The 25,415-nt window shown below is 39.6% G+C and overlaps 1 protein-coding gene across 1 annotated transcript; it reads right to left on the bottom strand.

Moving 5' to 3' along the window:
- Window positions 1-1,661: 1,661 nt before the first annotated feature.
- On the bottom strand, window positions 1,662-15,945 carry CUNH6orf58 (chromosome unknown C6orf58 homolog). The gene is made up of 6 exons (XM_042017315.1): window positions 15,129-15,945; window positions 10,801-10,887; window positions 6,651-6,835; window positions 5,446-5,579; window positions 4,324-4,562; window positions 1,662-2,024 (listed from the first exon to the last, which is right to left on the bottom strand). The coding sequence occupies exons 1-6, from the start codon at window positions 15,448-15,450 to the stop codon at window positions 1,897-1,899; spliced, it is 1,095 nt and encodes a 364-aa protein (XP_041873249.1). The 5' UTR covers window positions 15,451-15,945; the 3' UTR covers window positions 1,662-1,896.
- Between the last annotated feature and the right edge of the window lie 9,470 nt (window positions 15,946-25,415).

Raw genomic sequence — 25,415 nt, 5'->3', positions numbered from 1 at the left:
AAGAATCTCCCATCCCATATTTTGTCTAAACTTTTATACATTCTTCAGCTTTGAAAGAACAATCACTGGCCAATTTCTAAAGTCTTTACCTGACTGGTTGTCCTGTTGGATTAGGACAAAGTGTATGAAATACATACATGCTTGATTCTGTATTAAGAAAGATAACTCTTCTATAAAATTCTGAAGTATTTCCTAATGTTGTTATAAATTCAGGCAAGGAGTTGCTTGCTTTTTAAAAATGTGTTTTACAAATACTCCCTCAAGTGCAGCACTTTTCAGTTTATAAGTTTGTATTAACGGCTCTTTTCGTTTTCTCAAAGCAAACCTTAAGTTAAATCTAAGTTAACCACAGAAAAGGTCAAAAATTTTTTTCAAACTTTTCTGGAGCACAAGGAATTTAATATTTTAGCAGCTGGCAGCTGTGGAGATTACTTTTGGATTATATCTAAAGTCTACTGGAATCTAATTACTCTGATCTATGAACCAGGTAATTAAGGCAAAAACTTCCACATTTTCTCATACCTCATTAATGTATTCCCTTTGAAAATTGTTAGCTAACGATGGTACATTAAGAGTTTATCCATTAAATGACAATGAATAATTAACACCTTTGTCCTGGGACATTAAAGGACAAAATGGCTGCTCAATGTGATGATAATTATTTATTAATTTACAGTGCAAATATTGTGCAAGTTTGGGGAGAAAGGACAAATCAAACTGGGCAAATAGAATGGAAAGAAATAATTTTATTTTCATAGAATTGAAGAAGGGTTTTGATTGGAATGGACCTTAAAGGTCATCTAGTTCCAAGCCTACTGCTGTGGGCAAGGAAATATTTCATTCATTTCCTTCTTTCCCAAGAAACTTCAAGCCCTGTCTGTGTGCAGGACCCCTGTCCCACTTCTCTACAACTTCTGTTGCCAAGTCATAACTGATTCCAAATAGGTGTTATCACCCCAAAGACTGAGATCAACACTTGGGTCTGAGTGTGCCAGGCACTGTGAGTACAAACACCGCAAATACATCTCTTCCTCAGTAATCAAATCCAACATGTGACACAGTGCAGCAAGTAAATTAGACATGGGGGAATGGAAAAGCAACCTGTGGTTGGAACATTGTCACTTAAATCGATATGTAGATCAAATACAGGGAACGTTATCACATAAATCGATATATAGATCAAATTTTTTTTGAAGGTAGTGAAGTGAATGAAATACGAGAAATCTCTGCTGTCATGTAAAAGCTGGTACAGAGTAAGTTAATTTGCTTCAGGACTGCTCTGGACTGGCTCCGCTCTACACGTGAGGCATTTACTTGTGGCAAAGCAGCATAGCAAGGGAATCTATCTGTGCTCAAGTATTTCACCTGAAAAGCCTAAAAGGTTCCAATTTGATTGCAGCTGCTCTGCAAAATAACAGCTTCGGTGGGAAACACTCGAGGCATTACTTTTGGATCAGAACTTCAAAGAAAAGTTTCTCATGATCATTTGTTAGAACATCAAGGACCTGAGTAATTACATATCTAGTGGAATCCCCACCTACAGGGGAAAAAAACCCAGTCTGAAACAGAATATATTTTGCCTGTATTTAATTTTGTCTCAAATAACGATACATTATTTATAAAGTCACAAAAAGTAATAAAGTAAGATTTTTCTGTGTGTCTTTTTATTTATAAGGAATTGAGTTAAACAAATGAGATAATTGGGAAAATTAAGGATAAAAATATTGATTCCGTATGAGATGGAGACACACATGGCTACTCAGGAAATCCTGCTGTAAGAAATTACCAAAGCCAGATTACCAGACACATGTCTGCTAAAAGATTAAATGAATCCAAGTTGGAACTGCTCTTTCTCAAGAAACTGGGAGCTTTCAAACCACCTCCTTCCAAATAATTCTAAATTCCAGCTAGGTCAAGTAGTTCGAGCTTCTGGCTCGAAGTCAAGCCTTCAATCAGTTTTCGGCCCATTTCTCTTCCTGCTTCGGTAGACATTGCCTTTTGCCAGAGCTTCAGCAACAATCCTCCTTGGAAAGAAACACAACATGACAGTGTCAAATTAGCATGGAGCGCATGCAGCTCGCGGCGTACCAGGGATGAAGTGCACGTCTGGCAGCAAGCACTCGCCACTCTCCTGGGGACAGTGAAATGGAGACAAAGCTGGAGCTTGCCGATGGGGTGATAATTGCCTACAAATGTGTAGGGAGACAGAGACCATTCATTCAGCTCAGAGTCCTTTGTACTGACAGACAACGGGGCTTGTTCCCTTGTCACCAGTGTTGCAGGTCGAAATGATTGAAGACTTAGGGAAAGGTCTTGGTCTGCCCTCGCACATAGCTTCGTGGTTTATGGAGCAGTAGCCTGGGAGTTATAATCAGCACTGTCTCCATTTTCACTCTGAAATAAAGAACTTTCTGCCAGCTAAGACCTCAAGCTAAAGAAGCAAATTACCCTAATACTTTTGTCCAGGCGGTAAGCAGTGGCTCTCTAGGAAGTGTGCCTGGCCAACCCAGCCTAGCATTAGCACCAGTTCGCAGGATAATCATTGCTTGCTCCTCACTCCACTCAGTGCTCATCTTCATAGTGGGTAGAGGGGAAATCTGAGGATAAAAAAGTCTAGTGGAAAACCAAGAAGAGTTTATTCTCCTCCTGCCTTTGGGTATCAGTGAGCGGCAGAGCATAAAAAGTGGATCTGACAGTCCATGAGCAGAGAAACTTTAGAAGCAGCACAGCACTCTCTCGATACAGCTCCTGCTGGAATAGCAGGGGCAACTACACAAAAATAAAGAGTGATCAAACACTGAATCAGGAAATCAAGCCTCACTCTGGGTTGGACAGGGTCCCGTACTGGGAGGTACTAAGACCCTACATCTGCTGTTGAAGTCTGCAGTACCAGTAGAGAACCCTGTATCTCACAGGATGTATTTAAAAGTTTGAGGACGCTGACTCTGCAGAAACAGTACATTTTGTCACCTGTGTTTTGTAGCACTAAGGTAGGGTCTTCCAGATCCCTGCTGAGGCTGTGGATCCAGATGCAGTCAAATTTATTTTAAAGCTCCTTTTTCTGATCTGCAAATCAGTTACCAGGCTGAATTAACTGGCATTTAATTCTCAGTTGAATTCAAAGCTCATCCCTTACACCAAAGTCAGAGAAATCTCTCCCCTGCAAAGCAAGGGATTTCAGCTATGGAATTCATTATGGCTGCACCTGCATGAAATTTAATCTCTCCCTTTCCTTCCATCTATGGTGTTCAGCATCCATCCTTTCCTCTCTCCCTGCAGTGCTGTCCTCACCTGATGTGCTACCCTGGTGCTCTCCTCCCTCCTTGCTGTCCTTCTGGCTATGCTTTTCCTTGCTGTGCCTCTCTCCCTTCCGGGAGGTATGTCAAGAAACCCTGAATTGTGCCATAGACTGCCAGGCACAGGAGACAGATCTGTTAAGACCCTTATTCAGATTCCAAAGGATAATGCCATGTGAAAAATGTGAGGGAAGCGCTCTGTGATAGGAGGATGCTCTTTTGTAGCACTGAATAACTTTATTTCACATCTCTTTCAGCTTTAAATACAACTGGTGAGAGAATTTGCAGTGAAAGGTACAGATGGAAGAAGAGGATCACAAATGCCACAGCTAGGCATGTTAGTTTTTCAGTGTGTTTTTGCATTCTATTTTCATTTAAAGATTCAAAATAACTTTGCTTCATAAAGGTCAAACAAAAATAGCCAACCCAGCAGTATCTATGAAAGAACCGAATCCTCAGGAGCATGTAATTCTGTGTTGCACCACTGGATGGTGATGCACGACTAATTTTGGTGAGTACAATGAAGGCAGCATTGTTGGAGGATGCAGTTTTACTGGGACAGATCTCTGTTAAAACAAAGACTGAGACAAAACGAAAAACTGAATCCAGAACACTTGTGGACACAGAAATTGTTGCTCATGAAAATTTACCTCTTTTTTTTTGTTCAACTGGTCTAATAATTTCATTTACAGCTTTAATGGTTTCAGATTCAACTGGTGAAATACAAAATGCCTGTGTTTTTAAAGTTCCTGTGAAAACTGGGAAAAAAAGAGTAAGATCATCTGCTCCAAAAATGCTTTTTTCTCACTGAAATTCCTCATATTGTCGGTGTTATCACACCAGCATTTGCTGTCTGGTGTGTTGTTTGCTTATGGTTGTATTTTTAACTGATTTACCGTTAGTCCCTAAGATGTGTTTATACTACTTTATATCACAAATTCACTGTATTGGTATGGAGAAAGGTATGTAGAGAGAACAAGATATAAAATATCTATGGACTACAGACATTGTTAGGTTGGGCTCATACCTGTTAATTTATTTGCTTTGTAAAGAGCTCTCAGTGATACCAGGACCTTATTTTGCTGTGGACTGAAGTCACTAATGGAGGGCAGGACATCGCTTTCAACAAGCATCCTCTGGGGCAGGAAAGCCTGGAAGTTGTTTGTGGTCGGTAAATCTGTACAGAAGTGTGTGGCAGCAATGAAATCTACAGCATTAGCCCAGTCTCTGCCAAATTTTGCTTCTGGATCAGAGAGATATTTCAAGCTGAAAGAGAAAAGAATTAAAAATGTGGCAGATAATTGAACTCTCCTGTAGAACACACTACTCAATCATTTATCCAAAAGTTTTTGTTCAGTATAAAACCCTGAGGGGTCTCAGTGCCACAGTGGCTTAAAACCTCCTTCAGTACTTTGCACCTAATTTCTCCTGGCAACACTGCCTCTGCCCAGACTAAACACAGCTCCTGAATCAGGCCCTGGCTCCCAGAGGGGAACCAGCATCGCATTTTAAGCCCAGTCAGACTGGTCATTGTAGTTTGGGCAGCCATCTCTCCCCGGTCATCCCACACTCTGAGAGAGAAGAAGGAAGAGCAGAGCCTAAAGAGTAGACACCTGAAGTACAAAACCTCATGCAGACTTTGTTGGGTTACTATCTGTGGCATTTAAGTAAAACCTTGTAAAATGAAGGCCTTGTTGCCTTTGTAAAATTATGGTTCAGGCACGTTACTTCAGCTAGAGGACGACTGTGAGAGAAGTCCGTGAGAAGAAACGCAATTAGTTTTTACCTGTGGAATGTAGTATCAACAGAAGCATGAAAGTTAAACAACAGAAGGAGAGAACAGCAACATAGCTGCAATTGTTATTTTTCTGAGTGCTTGAATGCTTATGCTATAGGTAGCCAATGGTAGTATATTGAAGTTAATAACAGCCGATGAGTCTCCTGTAGTAGTTTAGCAGCCAGTGAGTCTGTAACACGTATGATAACATACAAAAGGTGTATAAAAGAGGCTGCTTTGTTTAATAAATGGCTTTTTGGCCCTTTGTCTGAGGCACTGTCTGTGTGTGACCACCCCCACAGCAACAACTATCCTTCCAAAGAGGCGTGGAGATGGAAAGATCCTCCTTAGCCACCTCTCTCATCCTCTTACCTGTCCTGGAATTTGGGGAGTCCATAAGCAATGGAGGTTGTGTGTGCCTTCCACATGAGACCAAGGGCATCATCCAGTTTGAAGGAGGAGAAGGTTGCAGAGCTCATAGCTTTTTCTTCTGTAGATAACAGATACTGCAGCAACAGGAGCAAAAAGGGCAGAGAATAAGAGGGGAGGTTTAAACCTTCTTCTTTTTTTTAAATTTATGCACATACTTCACAAAATAATAGGTTTGATAGCTAAAGGAAATTGCATTTGAACAGTTAATGGTAGTTGCTGTTCTTTGACTTCAACATAAACAGGGTTTTATCTAAATAATTTTGGGATTTTGTTCAATGGACTCTTGTATCTGAGTGCCATGGAAGATTCAGCACTGAAATACTGGATTCCTTGAAAACTTGTCTATATTCTTTTGGCCACAACTTTCTGAAGATTTTCAGAAAAATAAGAAAATTATACTTAATTATTATCATTATGGTTATTTGAGGAGTAGATATTTTACAATAATTTCTGAAACTTGCTGCAGAGGAAAAATGATCTTATGAAGACAAATCCAGTCTTGCTCTTAAACTATCTACCTTCACTCACAAGAGGGACTTACAGTTTAAGCTTTCTGATCATTATCAATTGACTACCAATAAAAAATGTTGGCTGCAATAGTCTAGCTATAAAAAATAGTTATTAAATCCATGCAGTAATAAATATTGTCATCTTTGGGATTAGAGAACAGCTGAGTGAAGAGGAAATAGAATATCTACTTGCATAAATAGGTGTCCTTCTGAATAATGTTTCAGCGTTTTCAAGTTTTCAGATGTTTAAAGGAATAAATGAACCCTATAAAACCAACCCAAGGCCACTTCTTAAGGGCAGTGTTCCATCTCACAGGCTTATTTTTCATTACGAACATAAGCAGTATTGGAAGAATACAAATATAATTGTATACAAAGCAATGTCTTGGGACAGAGGCCAAAATACAGAACTATCTCAAAGGAAGAAAAAAAATGCTTTAACTTGTAAAAAATCCTGTCCTACTTATCTCTGACTCACTATATAGTATGCTTTTCATTTTTTCTCCTTGTTTTTTTCATATGAAGTTGTTATTGAAAGCAAACTAAGCTCTCTGAATCTTAAAAATTACAGTAGTGATAGTTTTTAAAGCTAATATTTTGGCATAATTTCTAAAAATATTGAAAAAACTTATTTACTTCAAAAAAGGCCTTCCAGTCATCCATGAGCTTGGGCATGCGAGACCAGCAGTCTTTAACACTGTAACAGAAATCATCTTTTTGCTCCTCTGGTGGCAATATTTCTATCTCGTACGGCAGCTGCCCAAAGAGGCCAGCCTCTACCGCCCCCAGAAAGGGTATGATAGCCAGGTAGTAATTCATACCTGTAACAATAATTAAAAGGCAGGAGGTGTTAATCACAAGTGAATGAAAAATTCCCACATAAGAAAATGAACTCTCTCCTGCACCAAATGAAATGGTTTCAAATTGCAAACTAATACAACTGTGTTCAGCAGTGGAATATATGTACTGAAATGTAGTAATGATGACACTTGTATTGATTTAGATATGATTCGTAATGTTCATTTATGTATCATCCTTTCAGAACCTTGCAACCTTACACTGTGCATTACTTTGCAGGAAAGGAAAAAACTAATGGAAAAAAGTTGGATCTTTACAATGTCATGGACAGGACATTAAAAGTCTCTCATATATTACTTGCAAACTAAGTATAGAAAGACTGAGGGGTATTCCACAGGTGTTGTTTTCATTAAAAACCCCTCTTCTATGTATCCTAGACCTATGAGAAAAGAAAAGGTGATATTTGATTGGAAAATAATATTTTTGCTTCTAAAAATATTTCACTTACTGAAAATTGCTCCAAAATTACAGTTTATCTGTTCAGATCTATTTTATGATGATGGCTTGCTTTTGTCTGATCCGTAAGTTGGAGCAGTCAGATCCAGGCTGTAGGAAACTCAGTTCTCACCCGCGCCAAATCTTGTCCCCAGTGAGAGTGCCCATAAGGCTATTTGATATTCCTCTCTTGAAAGGAGGATTTTAAGTTGTCTCTCTTCATTGTGTCTCCTTTGTAGATATGAAGTTTAATAGCTTTCAGTGAAGAAAGCCTGAGGACCAGTTGTTCTCCCTCTTGGGCAGGTGCCTCTGAGCTGTTATGCTGTGAATTCATTTGCTCCTACTTGGTCTCAGGCCACAGACTGCACTGATATTTTGTATGAAATCCCAGCAGTGAGGACCAAAATCATCCAAACCAGAACATCTACCATGTATCCCTGTCCTCCTAACAGGAAGCCTTTGCTTCATCTCGTGGGGAGAAGACCAAAGAACAAAGTTCAGCAAGAAGGAGTGTGTGTGTTGTCTATAGCTCAGCAGGGACTGTGTCTGCACACCTTAGGAGCAGGACTACTGAAGGAGCTCGGTGTATTGCTCTAAGGGTGAGATGAAAAAAGGATGGAGCAGAATGGAGGTGCTGTGGTCATGCTCTGTCAAAATCGATGCAGATATGAAGCAAAGGATGGAGCAACACAGTGGTGTTGCGATTGTGCTCCACTGAAAACATGCAGCTAGCAGGAACTAAGCCAAAGGAATGAACCAGATGGTAACAAAAAGCTTCATTAGCTAGAAAATATATCTTGCTTTTCACACTCTACATATGCTAATGACTCAAGCAGCACATCAACATGATATGTCGCCAGCTGTAACTTTACCTTTTCCCTCAAAGGAAGTAATATAAACATAGCTTAAGTGGGGAGGGAGGTCAGAGAAGACTCTGCCATAACTTCTGGGATCTGTCAACAGGCTGAACCTGTCTTCTCCCCCAGAGGGATGATTATTGGGTAAGAACCTCATTCTATGTAAGCTAAATTGTTATCCCTAGCTAGAGATTTGAAGCAATATACTGATTAGAATTAATCAGTATATTGCTTCAAATTCATTTTTGCAATCAGTTACTATCAACAGCAATCTCTGAAATTTAACCCCTCACAGTGTTTGACTATCAGCATGTTTGCTAATAAAGTGTGTTATTCTGCAGAGAGTTTAGTGTGAGTCCTTCAAGGGCATTGGGAGAGGAGTGGCCAGCAGTGGATAACATACTTGACAAAACTGGAAATATCTACCAACTCCAAGTGGGAACACTGTTGGTGTGTGACCCTAAACAGGTTGGTCAAACCACACTTATTACAGCTGGTGGTGGGGTCTGAGGCTGTGACCCAGGAAGAGGCGACCGGTCCGGGGAGATGGTCCCGAAAGGAATCGCCTGCCCGAGGCCCGGTGTCTTCCTCTCAGCTGCTGGCAGAGGAGCCCTTGCAGAAGCTGTCAGCTCTTTAGTGATTATCAGCTCCTGATTCCAGCTCAGCTCTGCAGGGCTGCCTCCAGGCCAAACCAGACCGGAGAGAGAGACGAGAAGGCTCGTGTGGCTGGTTCCACACGAAGGGAGCTTTATTGTGGGTCCCCTCCGGTGAAGGGAAGCCAGGGACGAGCTCTCTCTCGAGGGGCTCGAGGGAGCTTGCCTTTATAGGGATACAGGGGATCAGCAAGGGGACCAATGGATTACAGAGGGTCTGGGACAGACCAATGGGTTACAGAACGATCTGCATAGGGTCTCCCAAAGGATTGTGGATCTACCTTTCCTTGCCATGACCCAAAAGTAGTCACCTTTCCAGGGAGTCTTGCTGGGCGATTGCAAAATCTTTTATCTCAGCAGACATCCCTCCAGGGCAGTGGCTGGGCATATCCCACACACACTCTGACAGAGTGAGTTGTTCAGTGGGGTCCCTCCAATGGGGCACTGATGGGCTGGTTAGGCACAAGAGTCTCAACTTCCCTTGGGGTGCTGACTGAATACAAATAAAGGGTTCAAGGAAACCCCTCTTCTCATGTGACACATATCCTGAGTGTGGACCTGGTTGGGAATTCAGATGGAAATGTATGGCCAGTCAGAAGAGAAAAGAAAGGCTCTCAAGTGATGAGAAGAGAGTGTCTCACTGAGACTCATTGCTAAACTGGGTCATTCTTCTTGTTCACAGTTTTCATGAGAAGTGTTGAAACCTTGATCTCACAAAGTGCTTATAATCTTTTAAGTGTGCTTGCCTATATTATATATTTGCACCTGCTTGAGTGTCTTAGAGGGCAGAAAACAACGCAGGAGAGGACTATCTTGAATATTACTCTAGTCAAAAAAGACTGATGTTCTTAAGCAGTTAGTACTTCAAACACCTGGGATATATTAAATGTGAGTTTTGGTTTAAACTCATTCCTGGTTTCATGTGACTACTTGTGCCAGAGAGGGCTGCTCTGAAGGCCAGCTAAAAGCATTCATACCCTCAGAACACTAAAAGACATTCCCATGAAATCTCAAAAACTTTGCTGCAATAGGGTAAATCAAGGATGAGTTTATACATTTTCTGGAGGCAACAAAATGGATATCAAGCAAACATGTAATATTTAGAAGTAAATGAAGAGCAGGAATTTAAACACTGAGAAAGTAAAGGTGGTGGTTTCTATTCCAGGAAAGTCCCCTGCTTGCACAGGGCTGTGCAGTGACCCTTGTTACTTGTCACTGCAAGGGACAGCGTCCCACAGAGCACCTAGTGCTATCCAAACACAGAGATGGAAAGCCAAAGCTGGAATGAGTATCACAGTCAGATTTTACCCTAGATTTACATTTTAAACTTTATCTATGCTTATGTCTTTGTTCACTTGAAGATATACACATTTAACCACTAACTCACAGCCTGAAGTTTCATCCAAAGGGCCACTGCAGGAAAAAAGTTCCTGTGGCAGGGAAGGGACAGAGCTGCTTGCTGAAACCTGCCGACAGGTCTGGGGAAAGGGGAACTTACAACAGGACATCAGGGAAGCTGAGGGAGCAAGGGACAGAAGTGATGGAGGGAAAATATGCTATCGGAAAAAGAACCAAGGGTGTTACAAGAACCACAACGATTCCTGCTTGACATTCTCTCACAAAGTTTGAGTTTTAATGTGAGCATCAAAACTGAACAAATCTGCTCTGGAGTAGTCGAAAACTGCAAACATCTACAAATACAGATACCTGTCATGGTCTTTACCACATATTTTTTCATAAATTTTTATAATGTAAACATTTTTAGGGCTGCAAATTTGAATTTTTTCCCTCCTTCCTCAAATAAGTACTCAAAATCAATTAACTTTCATTTACTCACACTTAGGTGTCTTGATGCAAGTTTGTGATGGAGAATTATTGAAATTATATTGTAATAGAGAAATCTAAGGGAAAGAAGTATTTTGAAATGACCTTCTAGGACACTAATTTATTTTGGAGAAGAACAGTATAATAGCATATACTTACAGGACCACCAGCTTCTTACAGATTGACACAGGTGTTCTCCATTTTCATAGCCACAGAAAGTCACACCAGAAGGATCTGCTAACCTACCTGAATGAATCAAATGAAATAATAAAACAAATACTTTTCAAACTTTCACACAAGAAATCCAAATGAGATTTAAAAAATATATAGGAGTAAAGCATGCGTGACTTTTGTTCAAAGAAGCAAAACAATTACTGTTGTTTTGCTTCATAAACTACTGTTCCTAGAGTAGTTGAGTTTCTCAGTGCATAGTAATTTGATTGTGTTTTACAGTTTGCATTATCCCTCACAGTAAATGCATTCTGTGAATTTATGGAACTGTTTGAAACTGGGACATCAGCGTATTTTTACAGAAATGTAAATATACATTCACATACAGACATAAGCACGTGCATAGGTGAGGCATCATTTCTAATAGATGTAGGGCTGCTGGTTCAGGAGAGCTGCCTAATGAGCAGAACAGCACAAACTAAATGTGCTACCAATTGTCTCACCTAATTGGGTCGTGTGATACAGAATCACTTCCAGTTTAATCATGCAGACAAATGTGGCCTTACTGTGAAGCTAAGGATGCAAACGTTGTTGTAACTAATTAGGAAGGTTTGCAAGCATCTGTGCTGTATGTAGAAAACATGCAAGACATTTCACAATTATTTGTGACAGAATATTCTACTTTAAATATTGTACTTTAAGCACGTGGCATGAAGAAATAGCCTAAGTCCTAAGAGAATACCATGCATGTACATTAAGTGTTGTCATGCAGAGTGTCAGGAAGTCTGCTTTAAGTGCATGACATGCAATTACCATGGCCTTGTGCAATGAGTTGAGAAAAAAATTGCTCAAACTCTGCCCTGCAGTGCACTTGCTCTCCGACAAGTCAGCTGAATAATGACAGTGTCATTTCTGTCAGATTAGCCCTAAACCTCATTACCAAACCAAATTTTCTGATCCTTTTACTGAAGAAAAAGAGACGATCATGAACAATGTGCATACAAATTATCCTAATTATTCTCCCTAGCTGACTGGGCAGAGCTTGTGCTTTGGGGCATGCTAGCTACTCAAACCTGTATCTTTCAGTAGCCAAGCACTGAGACCATGAACTTGCAGTGATAAGGATTGCAGTTCGACCCCTTTTTTTTTTTTTTTTTAATGATGAGCATCTTTTTTTAATATTTACAAAAAGATTCCATTTTTCAAGATTTTACTTCAAAAGAGACTGCAAAAAAATTGTCAGCAATAGATCACTGGTGCACAAAGGGGATGAATGGGAAGGATAAAGGCTAAGAAGTAAAAGAAGACAAAATGTTGCAAAAAATTGTACATGAGGTTTATCAAGTATTGTTAGCCTGGGTGTTTTGGGAAAATGAAGGGTTCCCAGGCAGTATCAGTGATAATTATAAGATACGTAGAAGTTAGAGCTGGAAGCCTTAACTGCACTTACAGGTCTCCACAACATTTTTGTTGGTTCTGCTCCCTCCTATTTCCTGTGCTTAACATGATTTTTATTTCAGTCTTCAGGTCTACCCAAGCTAATCTGTATTGACAGTGCCTCCCAGCTGGGTTTTCAGCAATTATGTGCAACCTCATCAGCAAGATTTCTCCACCATTTTTTGTGGAAAGGTTGTTACTGAGAATGCTAAATGTAGTTATTCTCATGTTGTTGATGAAGAACTCTGAGCACATTCTCCACTTAGCTTTAGACTTCTTTTAGCAACAGTTATCACTAAATTCTCCTTCAAGTGTTCCTTCACCAGATTTGCAGTTCCCTTATCTTGTAATGTAACATTAAAAATTTTCATTCTAAGCTTTGCTTTTACAAAGGGAGTAAATGCATTTCTGGACTTTGATAAAACAACAGTTACATCATGAAGAAAGATATCGAGTTAGCCTGACACAATCTACCTTTGATTCACATAAGCTGTGCTTTATCCCTTTTCTATCTTGTTCCATGTAATTAAATATTCTTCCCTCTGTACTTATTCTAATATCTTGTCTACTGCGGGTATAAGACAAATAAATATATTTGTGTTCTCATCTCATTTTTACTTCTTCTTAAATATAGGCATAAACTTTCCTACTTTTCAGATATACAATACCACATGAATCTTTCTTAAAGTTCTTGCTCCTGGATTTGTACTTCTGTATGTGAAGTGGGGGTAGAGACTATCCTGTTTCCTCAGTTTCTGTAGGTAGAACTCTCAGTTTAGCTTCACCTTCCAAAGGACAGTTTCTGCCTCCACAATCTCTTTCCTAACAGCCATGCTGTCTCAAGATCCTTGTCTCTGCTGTAAATTTAGGCGAATAACTGATTTCATTTTATGTCCTTGAATGGATTATCGCAAATCTTTGTACCACTCTTATTAACAGCTTCAGTTGCTCTTTATGGTTTATACAGAACCATACCCATAAAAGTATTCTCTCAGTAACACAATTTCAAGACCAGACAGAACTGTTAATTCAATAATTTTTGTAATATTTTCAAAGTTCTGTTGTCTTGCACCATGAACGCAAATCCTGCTTTTGCTTGCCCAAGCTTCTTATGTCGATATACAAGTGCTTCAGTCATTCCTCACTAATCCATCCCACCGCCTATCTGGGTTAGGTTTAGCCCTTTGCTAACCTCACTAGTGTATGTAGCAGAATCATGTCGTTCTTTACCCCTTATCCATTTATTCTTCAACTTCTCGTATTTTTTTCTGTAAAACTCTTTCCAGCTGTGTGATATTTCTCCTTTTAGTATTTTTTTAACCTTCTGGTCATGTAAATGCAAAAATATATCTCTTTTGTCTAAGTGCCAGTCCTATGACTCTTCAGCAGTGACACTACATCTTTACCTGTCTATGCAACCAGGGGGAAATCTTCCCCTCACAATCTGTGTTCCTCATCTTTGCTTGGAAATTGTCACTGCAACAAGGCACATCCTCACTTTGTGGATGAGGCCATACTTCATAACTCCTCCTTTCCAGCAGGTCCTCACCCAACCATAGCTGCTGTATACAGTCATCTTTGCCTCTGCCACACATAGGGTCAGTTCTCCTGCTGTACCAGCCATCCTCTTCATCTTCTCTTCTTTTTGTATACATAAAGAAGGGAAAGAGGAAAAAGCTTGCCTAAACTCCAGCCAAATTCTTATTTTTGTTATCTGTTTGCCAGCTAGTTTCCTTCTTGTATTTTGCTTACTATCTTGTTTTCCTCATTTTGACTTAGGGATAAGTTTTCCATTCGGTGTGACTAAATGCTGGCAGCCTTCCTTCACCACCAGCTGCAGGACCTCTGTCTTCTCTCAAACCTACAGTGTCACCCAAACCACCACCACATGTAACTACAGGTTACATCCAAAATAACAGGCAGACAGATGCATTTGTTTACACCTCGTTATGACCAGGCACAAGTTCCTGAAAACATCATTGTCTCTTATTTCCTTCTTCCCCCCTTTTCTGGTTGTTAGAACAAAGCAAGTCAACTCTGGCTTTGAATGGAAAACTTTACAGACTGCTGTATGTGAAGTAGTCTGTGAGTGAATGCGTTCTCTGATAAAGCCCCTGGTAAGATATTGCAGCTTTAGCCTTAAAGAACCTTCCACATGTGTTTCTGCGTCTGCTCCCCTGGCAGGGACAACAAGCAAACGAGAATGACTACCCTAGACAACAACCAGCTTTTAGGGGATAAACCCTTAGAATCTGGACATAATTTAAAACAAAACAAAATCAAGTACCCAAACAAAACCCACAAACAAGCGCAAAAAAACCCCAAAAACTCCAACAAACAGAAAAAACTTTTTGTAAAAAACATTTAGAAAATAAGGAGGCTACTTCTAAACTGATCATGAAGAATAAATGGAAATAAGTTCTCAGAGGGAAATGTGGACTTTCAAATATCTGTCTTAGAAATTAAACTCAAACCACCTATAGAAGATTGTAACATTAACAAAAATAAAAGCCTATTAGTTAACAATTTAAGAACAGCACTGTAGAATGCATGCCCTGAAATCTGTCTGCATAAACTGAAGCAACTGGGAATGCCTTTTCGAAGATTTTCAGTTAGCTGAAATATTGCCTATCTACACCACAAATCTTGATTCTGACCTCTTCCTATTAGGAATTTTAATAGCTATTGCTCAGCAAGGTAAGGGTGTTTCCTTCACTCAGCATTTCTTTTTCAAATTGATATCTCTGTCAAAGTTTACAGGCTAAAAGGCTGTACGGAGTCTGAGGCTATACTGGGCTTGTGAGGCAGAAACTGTGGAAAGGAGGCCTCTAAGCAGGTCTGGTAAACACTTCGCTAATCCATAAGGAAATAATCCATACCTGTACGAAATTGCCACCCATGCTGCAGTGGTAATCCCCAGAGAATATTTCCACTGTTTTGGGGTCCAAAGGCACCAAAATATTTGGCTGAAGCATTTAGCAAGCTCTTATACACTCCCAGGCGCTCTTGATAGTTCCAAGCATTGATGACAATTTTGTTGTCTTTTACTGGGAAATCCAGGAGGTTTTCAGGGGCCAGGTCCCACAGAGGGGGATAGGCATCTTCTTCAGTGATGTGGTTTTCACTCGGTGCCGCGGCAGTCACAGGACTCAGGGTGACAGTCACTACAAGAAGAGCGAGTATGCCAAAGCAGGACCACATTGTGAAGGTTTGTGACCCAGGTGATTGTGGCTGCAGGGCTTTTATCGGGAAAGGTGAGGGCTGGGCAAAAAGGGTGACTCAGATGGAGAAGTCTTTGTCTCCCTTCCGTCTTCCCAGTAGTGACCCTGATGTGGAGTTGCCAGATTAACAACTGTGAGCAATGGTCTGTCTTCTTTGTGGGATCTAGAGAGCACCAGCAGACCTTTAAGAGGAATCAATCTAATCAGAAAATGTCCAAATCCATGCTGCCCATGACACATACACACATTTCCAAATAGTTGAGGTGCTAAAATCCGGACTGCATAGTTGCGCTATCAAATTTTCTGGTTTTCACTTGCTGTCAGCTTCCCTTTCCCAGCCCAGTTCCTTCTGGTAAAGAAGGGACAGCAGTGCTATAGATCTCATCTCAGCACATGCACAGTCAGGGTTAGGCTCTGGCTGAGGTATTCTGAGGAGGGCTCCAGGCGCTGACCAAAAAGCAGCAGTGACATACTGCTGATGCTGCCATTGTCACCTTTGTCTTTTGGCCTTGGGACAACTGCCTGCCCCCTTCAGGTCATGAGTGTTGGAAGCAGCCAGATCAGCCTGTCTTCAGGCCATGTAGCACCTGGATACCTGTACTTTTAGTACTGGTTTGTCTTGCATGGAGATGGTCAGCATTATAAAGTCCTAAGGTCTCCTATTAAACCTCCACAATCCTGTAGACTCCAAAGGGAACACAGAGGCCATGCCTCCAGTGATAAAATTGGTGTCCAAGTTACACTCCAACAAAAGTGAAACTGTCCAGCTGCCTTCATCTCACTTACTTCTAGGAATTCTAGGACTTTATAATCTTCAGCTGCTTTTTCTCAGATAACCAATGGTTGTAAAAGAACACTCAGCAAACAAACACGTGGTTTGTTATCTCTGTAGTGCTTTGTTTGCATGAGAAAAATTGCAAATGCTGCTTTTCTTTGAAGTAATTCTGTGAGTTTCGGTTGGGCTTTGTGTGCCTAAAGTACCTTAAACCGTGGATGGGAGCAAGTCAAAACTGGCTGCAAACTTCTGATAGTAAATTCAAAAGAAATGTATCACTTTGATTCAAAATTTTCCCATTTACTCTATTTATTAATAAGACTTTCTGGTAAATAGCAGAATTTTTCAATGATCACATAATTTTTTGGTATTATGAGTGATTTCTCTTAAAGTACCTAAGGTAAAGAGAGGTTTAAACTTTTTTTTTTTTAAGAATTACCTTATGTTTACATCCTCATGGCAGATTATTTGGTAGTGAACTACTGGTTCTATGTTTGTGTGGAACTTTTTTGTGCATGAAAAACTGTTCTCCTGCTCTGCCATCCAGAAAGGCAAATCCTACTAACACTGATCTGGGCAGGCGTGAAAATATTAATTACTAGTGTAAATGCAAAACCACAATTTTCAAAAGACTTACAATACAGAATTGAGATAAATTAATGACATAATTCTTGACATATCAAATTTTGAGCTATTTTATAGAAAGAAATTTGTGTTATATACTAAATGGCAAATTACAAAACAAGAGTACATCTACTTAGACCACTTAGTTCTTTCAGTTTTAGAAGTTTCAGCCTCTTGTCTCATTATGGTAATAAAAGGACTTCAATAACCCAATTAATCTTTAAAGAGTCAACAATACTTTTTTTATTAATAATAAAAAATTCATACTGAAAAATAATAGAATTTATAGATCTTACTGCATTTTTGCACTTATCTGTGTGTGCAAACAAGTTGCTGAAGTTTCTGTAAGACTTTATGGACACGAGTTCTCCTTTGAGAAATATCTGAGCTGGTATTTCCAGTTTGGAATCCAGTCCAGTTGGTTGTGCTGTCCTGAGGGGGGGAGAGGGGAGGATACATGTGATGGCAATTGGACTTGAGTGGTGTTTATGTTGGGTGTTGAGTCATAGCACTGCTCCATGGACGCCGGCATTTTAAGCAAGGGGAAGATTAAGGAACTGTTAGTAACATCAACACTACTATTCACCCCTCTGTTAGCAAGTACCCTACCAGGTACTCAGTAAGGATGTGCTCATACAGACATTGCAGCAGAATCACGTGCTGGAAAAGACTGTAGAATAACATAGGTGGTAATTTCAGGTCTGATATGTAATTGTTAAGTATCAAGGGAGAATGCTGTAGTTTTCACGTGGGCTACAGATTTTACTTCAAGGTAAATGCAGGAAAGCTGATAAGCATCAATTAGATTAGCTGAGGTGACTACAAGAAGAAATGGCAGGCCTAAGCCCCCAAACTATCAAAACATGAAGTTCATTAGTCCTGATGGGATGCACTGAGGGAGGAACTGGAAAGCCAGTGAGGAAAAAGCAGCAGTACTCCCAGTGGAATTAATTCAGAACCGACATAGAGTTTTGCAGGTGAGAAACCTTTAGGTAAACTGGGGATGTCACTGTCTTTCAGTCACATAAAATAGCACTGAGAGGAAGGGTTCACCCACTTCATTTTAAGGTAGCAGTCCTAAGAGGAAGAACAATGAGTTTTCATTTAGATGGGCTATTGGTACAAGCCTCCCTATCACATGGCATTTTTTTCATGCCCTGACGCTTCCACCAGTAATTGTGGGTGCCCCTTGATGGTGATCTATTTCAGGGAAAAAAGACTACAGTATAGCTAAAATTATTCTTCATGTATTTCACTGAATAAACTTAAAGCAGTGGATATATTTAGGTTTCTTACTAATCTCTGTTGTTACTGTCCACAGGTATTGTCTTGAACAGACTTTTTATTTATCACAGGCCTTTAATATTTGGCAGAGATGATCTCTCCAGCTTCAGTATCCTCCAGTAAAGTCCCTTAACAGGGCTATAAAAAGGTTTATAAATTGCTACTGGTGTTGCTGTGAGTAAAGGTCATCAGACAAACCCTGTGGTCACATGAGTGGACCCAACCACTAATGCAGCAAGACAGGTTGTGGTAAGAGCATCAGACATCTGAGAGGAAATTATGCTGTGTGTGTAGTGGATTTGGCAGGAGGTGCTGCATCATCCTATCCTGGCTCCTTCATACATCCTTGGACCTAACATTTCTCCTTCTTTGGAAGACATCATTCTCGTGTTGTCTATTAATCCCTTTCTCCCCTCTGCAAAAGCCTTCCTGTGTTCCCTTCTGATCTTGCCTCACCAAAAAGAGTAACCTGTGCTGCAGATCCTGACAATTCAGACTAAATTGTGCTGATTAATCCTGTTGGTGAAGGATGCTTATAATAATATATTCACTTTGCTTCTCTCTTCTTTTTTTTTAGTTGAAGCAATCTACTGAACAGGGCACACACAGTAGAACCAACCCCCCAACCAAACAAAGAAACAAACAAAAACGAATGGTAGGAAATACCAGATTCATGTATGTGGTGGGATTTTACCATTTACAGTTTTTGTTTCCGAGATGAAGCAGCATTCTTTCCATGAGGCTGGCTGGGTGGAAGTCTGGCTGGACAAGTGGCCACAAAGGCAAGTGTAAATCCAACATTTCCAGAGTTCCAGTTCATAATAGTAAAAGAAGATTAATTACCAGCAAGATAAAAATATGGATTGAGGAGCAAGCTACACACAAGATGTGTAATGAGTACCTGTGGTGGTGTCCTAGGTGTACTTTCCAGATCACAGTGCTTCAGAGGAGTCGAGACCATACTCAAATTTCCTGAACAGGCCTGCTTGCAAGACCAATGTTAAGATGTGCACTTATATATATATATACATATATATATATATATATATATACACACATATGAAAGCAACCAACCAGCCAATAAAAAAAACACTTATCAGACCCAAACCAGGAAAATTTGAATTAACCTTTAATTTTCATTTTTATAATGGTATTATGGAAATATATTTACCTTAGAGGTTTGTTCAGATGATACCATAACCTTCACATCTTTTTGTTATCTTAAGCTTTGAAGGTGAAGGTGAGGCTGATCACGGAGTCAGGTACCTGTAGAATTTAGCACCTACAGATCTATGGTCTTCAGCATCGCCTCTTCAACATCTACCACAAAAGACTTCAGCCTTATTTTCATAATGTGATGGAATTCACTCCCTTGAGTCAGAACACAAAAATCCTCCACTCACTGAAACACGTATTTGAAAAGTTGATATAATCAAAATAGAGAGATATATTCCTGAGAACATCTAAGTTGTAAACACCTGTCAAATGGAGAAAGATGACAGTAAATTTTTAATATAATATCTCTATTTTTTCTCAGAAATTGTTAATCAAATACAGCCAGAGATTGCTTATGAAGCCAAGGAAGTCTTTTGGCTGCTTGTTTATACATCACCAGGGAAAGAGTAAGCTGCAGCAAAAATTAGTAATATCACATTGTGAGTTGGGTTTATTTTTCAATCTGTCATTAATTATGCATTCATTTATAAGAAAAATAAATTGAATCTTCACTTATATTTTTAGCATGACATTTTAATTAGATGAAAATGAGAATAAGTGGGGATAACTAATTAGAAAAAATCAGCATAATGGAAAAGAGTCATTAAAAGAAAGGCACAAATATCCAAAACAGTAAATCTGTAGCTAGATGTTAGTGCCCAGATTTACTGAAGTATGCAAACTGACTGCATCAATTAGAAACTTTGACCAAAACAGATTTTTTTTTTGCCATTTGGAAGGAGTAAACAATTAATTCAGGAATTAAAATAAGCTCTTGAAATTTAGAGACTGCAGAGAAAATTTTCAGAAGACTGTGAACCATCTTCCAGCTGCAGCCATTTTCCTTAGGCTGAAAAATAAAAGGAAGGGGGAGGGGAGAAGCTTTCTTGCAAGAAAGGAAAGGAGAGCTAACAAAAATATTTCTCAAAGAAAAAAATTAGTGTTCAGCAGGAAAAATAAATTTTAGTACAAGACAACTGGAAAGAAATGTTACAAAATAAAACATGAGGTATTAGCCTCACATTTCTTGCCTAATTTTGCTTCTGTCATGGAAAAGAATAACACTCTTGTTGTTCCTAATTGATATTCTGTGTTGGTATACAACACCGTATTTTGGTTCTGCTGTTTCATTTGCAATGAGAGAGAAAATAAGAGTGATTTTTCAAGAAAAACAGATTTCAGTCTCATTTAGAGAAGTCTGAATAACTCATGAAAAACAAATTCCAAACCTATTTGATTAAACTAAGATGTATATTCAACATATAATTCCTAAACCAAATCAGTCATTTCTGAAACATAATTATGGTACTATAAACCTAGAAAAGGTGGATAAGGAGCAAACATGTGCATGGATAGGTATTAAAAGATGAAAATGACTGGGTATTCACAGATGTTTGCACAACAAAGCTAACATTGAAATGAGACGTAATGATAGTATATGGAGAGTTGTCACATCACCAAGTTGAAACCTGACAGAAAACAAACATTTTTTCTAGCAGAACATTTTTTCTGGGAAACATGATAAATATTTCATTGCTCAGTTTCTCATGCTTTTCTTTCTCTTAACTTTTATTTCTTTTCAGACCACACCCCAAACTCCAATACCTGGGTGCTCCTGAGGACTCTGCTTCTGAGATTTTGCACATGACATGATTTCATACATATCAATTCCATAATGCAAGTGTCCAATGCATAGATTCATGTGAAATACATTTCCTGTATCTGACAGCCACCTGCTGATATACAGCAAACATAAACATGACTAAGTGCCGTAAAGGTCACCAAATTTGGGACCATAAAAAAATCCCTGAGGCACACAACTGGGCAGCAATTTCAAGACAGGGATTTCTAGTCCATTGTCCCAAGTCATCAAAAAATTGTGCCTTGGATTATCAAAAGGGTGCAAGAGAAATACATGTTTAGTTTTAAATAGGTTTGAAAGGAATTCATTTAGCTCCTAGGTATTCCTATCAAACAAGAACCTCTGAGGACTCATTGATTTCACTAGAAAAAAAGTCCAGCTTCCCAAATATTCCTGGCCTGCTCTGAAGTGCTGTTTCCTCAAATGAGTGTCACATGACCTTACTCATCTTGAGTCTTATGTAATTGTCCCATTTGACTCTCATCAAGAGGACAAGAATAGTTTTTATCGATAAAAAGGTATGCCTCCCTCAGCCTCCCATCTGGTTGTCTGTCCTGCTCTCACGCTGTTTTCCAGTATAATCTGTCTTTGTCTCCTCCCTGCCTGCACTGTCACTTGGGTCATGCTCTGTGGTCTTTGCAGGGAGCCACAATATGATCCTTACTTATGGGGGATGGCATACCATGGGAAACCATCCAGCAGAAGAGCCTGGGGAAATGTGATCCACCTTTTTTCTGCTGTTTGGGTGGTGAAGGGAGCTGCTGTGCTCCCTAGGAACAGAGGTTGCCCTTTCCAGAGTGGTGAGACTTGTTGGAGATGCTTAGGAGTGTCATCAACATAGATACCAGAAAGTCTTACACTGTAGCTTAGATTTAAATGAAAGACCAGGGGTAGTTTTTTTCTCCTCTTTTTCTGCAGTAGCACAAACCTCTCTGCCGGCTATTCTACACACACAAACACAGTCCACAGTTAAGCAAAACCAATCTTAAAATCTTGAAATCTTAAGCTTTTAAGAAGGAGAAGACAAACCCCCTCTAGAACAGTGAATATAAGCAGACACGGTTTATAGAAGGCAGGTTTCTGAACTCTGTGATGTCCTCCTGAATTTCTATTGCATTTCCTTCCATGGAATTTAATTTAAAATGCTTAGCCTTGGACACGGAAAATTTGGATTCCTGTTCTGATTCTCTTTCTTTGAACAAGTACTTAAAAGTACTATAGTACTATAGTACTATATATACTATAGTACTATAGCACTATAATTTATTTTGTCAAATCAGCGTACAGCAGGCTCTGATCCTGGGCTTTTACCATGCTTATACTTAAATCACACACCAAAATTCTTTGGCTTAGACTTATCTGCAAAAATACTTGCAAGAAAATACTTAATATTCTTGTTCCACTCCTGCGAATGCTAACAGCATGGGTATAACACAGCTCTTTCCCTTTTTTTTCTTCCTTAGAGTCCAGAGGCCAACAGCTGGAAATAAGGAATTTACCTCACATTTTCCTCTGGAGTCAACGCTGGTGCTGGCTAATCTGAATAAGTGAGGGTGGTGAAACTGCAGGCTCCTGTAGATTTGTAGATGAACACTAGATGATGCTATATAACTTTTCAATCTCCCTGTTACTTTCACATATAACTGAAATAGAAATTAAATAAAATCAAAAGACTGGACTAGAACATGTTTTCAATACACTGGCAAGTATGCACATATGCCAAATCATATCACTGAAGTAATAAATCTACATTTCTCTCCCAGTCAGCTGTCTCCATCTCAACTGACAGATGCAAAGAGAGGGTACATTTGATTTTAGGGCTCCTTGTGCCAGACATTGTGGCAATGTGCTACAGAATGGTTTTAAACAAATGCTTAATAGCAATGACTCTTTCCAAATGCTTTGCCAAAAAAATGGCAAAAGAAAAGCTTTGCCCAGCAGTTTTTACTCTGGACCTCTTTTGCTGCAGTCAGGATCATTCCTTAAACTGGCATAAACATCACATGCTGTACTCGGACTAAGTTAGCTTGGTTTTGGTCCAGATGAAACTTGTGCTACCAGGTAATGTGGTAGTGTACAAAAAAAGCCTTTGGCTCAGAGAAAAAGCTTTGGAGTCATTCTGACTTCTGGTTTTCCTGTAAGAAATATCTCCTCTGATCTCGATGACCCTTGTGTGTATGATGTCCTTACGACACCGTTCAAACACTAACCAAGTGGTGAATCCATATCTCAGGGTGGATATAGTTACAGATACAAACAAGTCCCTGTTCAGATATGGTGAGTCTTTCATAATTTGCAGAAATATTGAAGGGAAGAATCTCAAGTGTTGCTGTCTGGGAAGTGGACTAGCAGCTGCTCTTCGCCCAGGAAGGTATTGATCTATGCAGGTTCCAGAGCTCCTTGATCAGGGCACAGTGCCCATGCTCACCGGGCAGCCTTGGAAATAACTGTGCTGTGGTCATTTCACATCAGTGGTGCAGGTCACCATTATCTCAGTGCCTTGAATCAGACTGTTTGAAAGGGTAGCTGATGAGAGCACATGGGCTTGAGTTACACTTTAAACCTGCTTCAAGAAATAGTTTGATCCTTTGCCAAAGCTTTGATAGTAATTAAAAGATGCACTCAGATTCCCAATGGCTCACATCCTGCAATGAGAGTGTCACCACAGCAGTCCTTGAAGAAGACACTTATTCTTAAAAGAGGGGTCAAGAACAGCTTTCACATGAGTCTTTTTGTGGGCTTTAATGGTAGTGAAGCCTTTGGAACTGGAGTTTTTGGTATTCAAGCTATTAAAAGTATGGTAAACAAAATGAAAGCTGAAATTTTGCTTCAGCTCAGTTAAGCATCTTTAAAATTATGATGGATTAGTGGAAAGTAAATGGAAATGAAAAGTGGGTAAAAATGTTTTAGGATTTTTCCTTAAAAAAATTAACCCAGTCATCTTTGAGAGAAAGGACTTAACCTCCCTGAGTCAGTCTGTTACTCATATCTCATTCCAGAACTAGATCTGAAGGGTAGGAGAGGAAGACATGGCAGCAAATATTGTCATGACTTCAGAAGACTGTAACTGGAAGTCACAAGGTACATGGCCAGCATCAAACAGGAGATGGTATGCACTGCTTGGCTCTGTGCCCGAGCATCAGCAGCTCCACCTCAGCAGAGAAAGCCTTTCCAGTAACTACAAATTTCCTCTTGAAAGAAAGGCTTCATTGTAAAACTGGGAACATCTGCTTTGCTGCATTAAATGATTTTTATTTTCCTTATATTTTTTAAGTAATACAAAAATTTTGTAAATGCAAAGACAATTGTTGTTTTAATATAGTCCATTACTACAATTCATTATTATGATTCACAGAAGTTCTCAGGTTATATGAAGTATTTTAAGTGAACAGAACACTGGTTTTTTCTAGTCATGGCAGAAATAATCAGTCATTTGAAAATATATGTTTACATACAGCAGTGGGTTTAGTAAAGCTTCTATATTAAATCTGTCAGTTCTCAAATCAGTGTGAAGAATCCTGTTCCAGCTTAGAGGAGACAATGAGCAAAATGTCCAAGGAATCCCAACATCTGGGGATGGTCATTTTGATGACAATGTGAAATTAGCTATTGACCTTACTGGAGCCAAGATTTAGTCCCAGAAGATTTAAAGGAATATCTCTGTATAATGAGGATTTGTTGCTTCCTACACATGCCTCTTCTACAACTAGAAGACAACTTAGATTGTGGGAAAAGAGACTGAGTTTGGAAAGAATGGATCACAGCTCTTTTGAGCAAGTATGGCTATATGACAGGGTAAGTTTATGTGCCTTCCTTGGACTTCCTCCCTCAATAACGAATGAAACCTGTGGGGCTTCCTGTCCTGTATATATGTCTCGTTAATAACTGATTAACTAGGCCAAACAGAAACATTTGGATTTATTGCTGACTTTGCTGGGATAGATACCAAGTTAACCTCACATACAGACTCAGAACAGAGGGAGAAGAAAGACTCACTCTGCAGCACCCTTTTCAACACAAAGCCATTACCTTAAGCTTAAGGGTCAATTATGCTTCAATTATGGTCTCTTGCACCTCAGATCAATGAAGGATTATCTCAGATCTGTCCTGAAACATCCTGATTCTCTGTGGGCGGCAGCATCAGCTGTCCAGGGTTTACGTATTGCTATGGCAATGTGACCCAAAGCCTTGTTGCAGGACTCCAGTGTCACTGGCCCTGTCCTTTCTCCACAAAGCTTGATTGTTGTTTTTCTCATAATAGAATTACACCAAGGTAGATGTGCTGTGCTGAAAAACAGTACTCTGTGGGGACTCCAAACAAGATCAGGCTACCATCACTTCGTCTCTGCCATGCTTTCTGTGAGATGCAAGGAGTGCATCTCAGAAAGGGGTAAGGGTGGAGGAG

Source organism: Corvus kubaryi, unplaced genomic scaffold, assembly GCF_017639235.1.
Source record: "Corvus kubaryi isolate FWS band 111438036 unplaced genomic scaffold, C.kubaryi_AGA036_p1.0 split3-73, whole genome shotgun sequence".
Lineage (NCBI taxonomy): Eukaryota > Metazoa > Chordata > Aves > Passeriformes > Corvidae > Corvus > Corvus kubaryi.
This window is presented reverse-complemented; position numbering and strand designations above follow the sequence as displayed.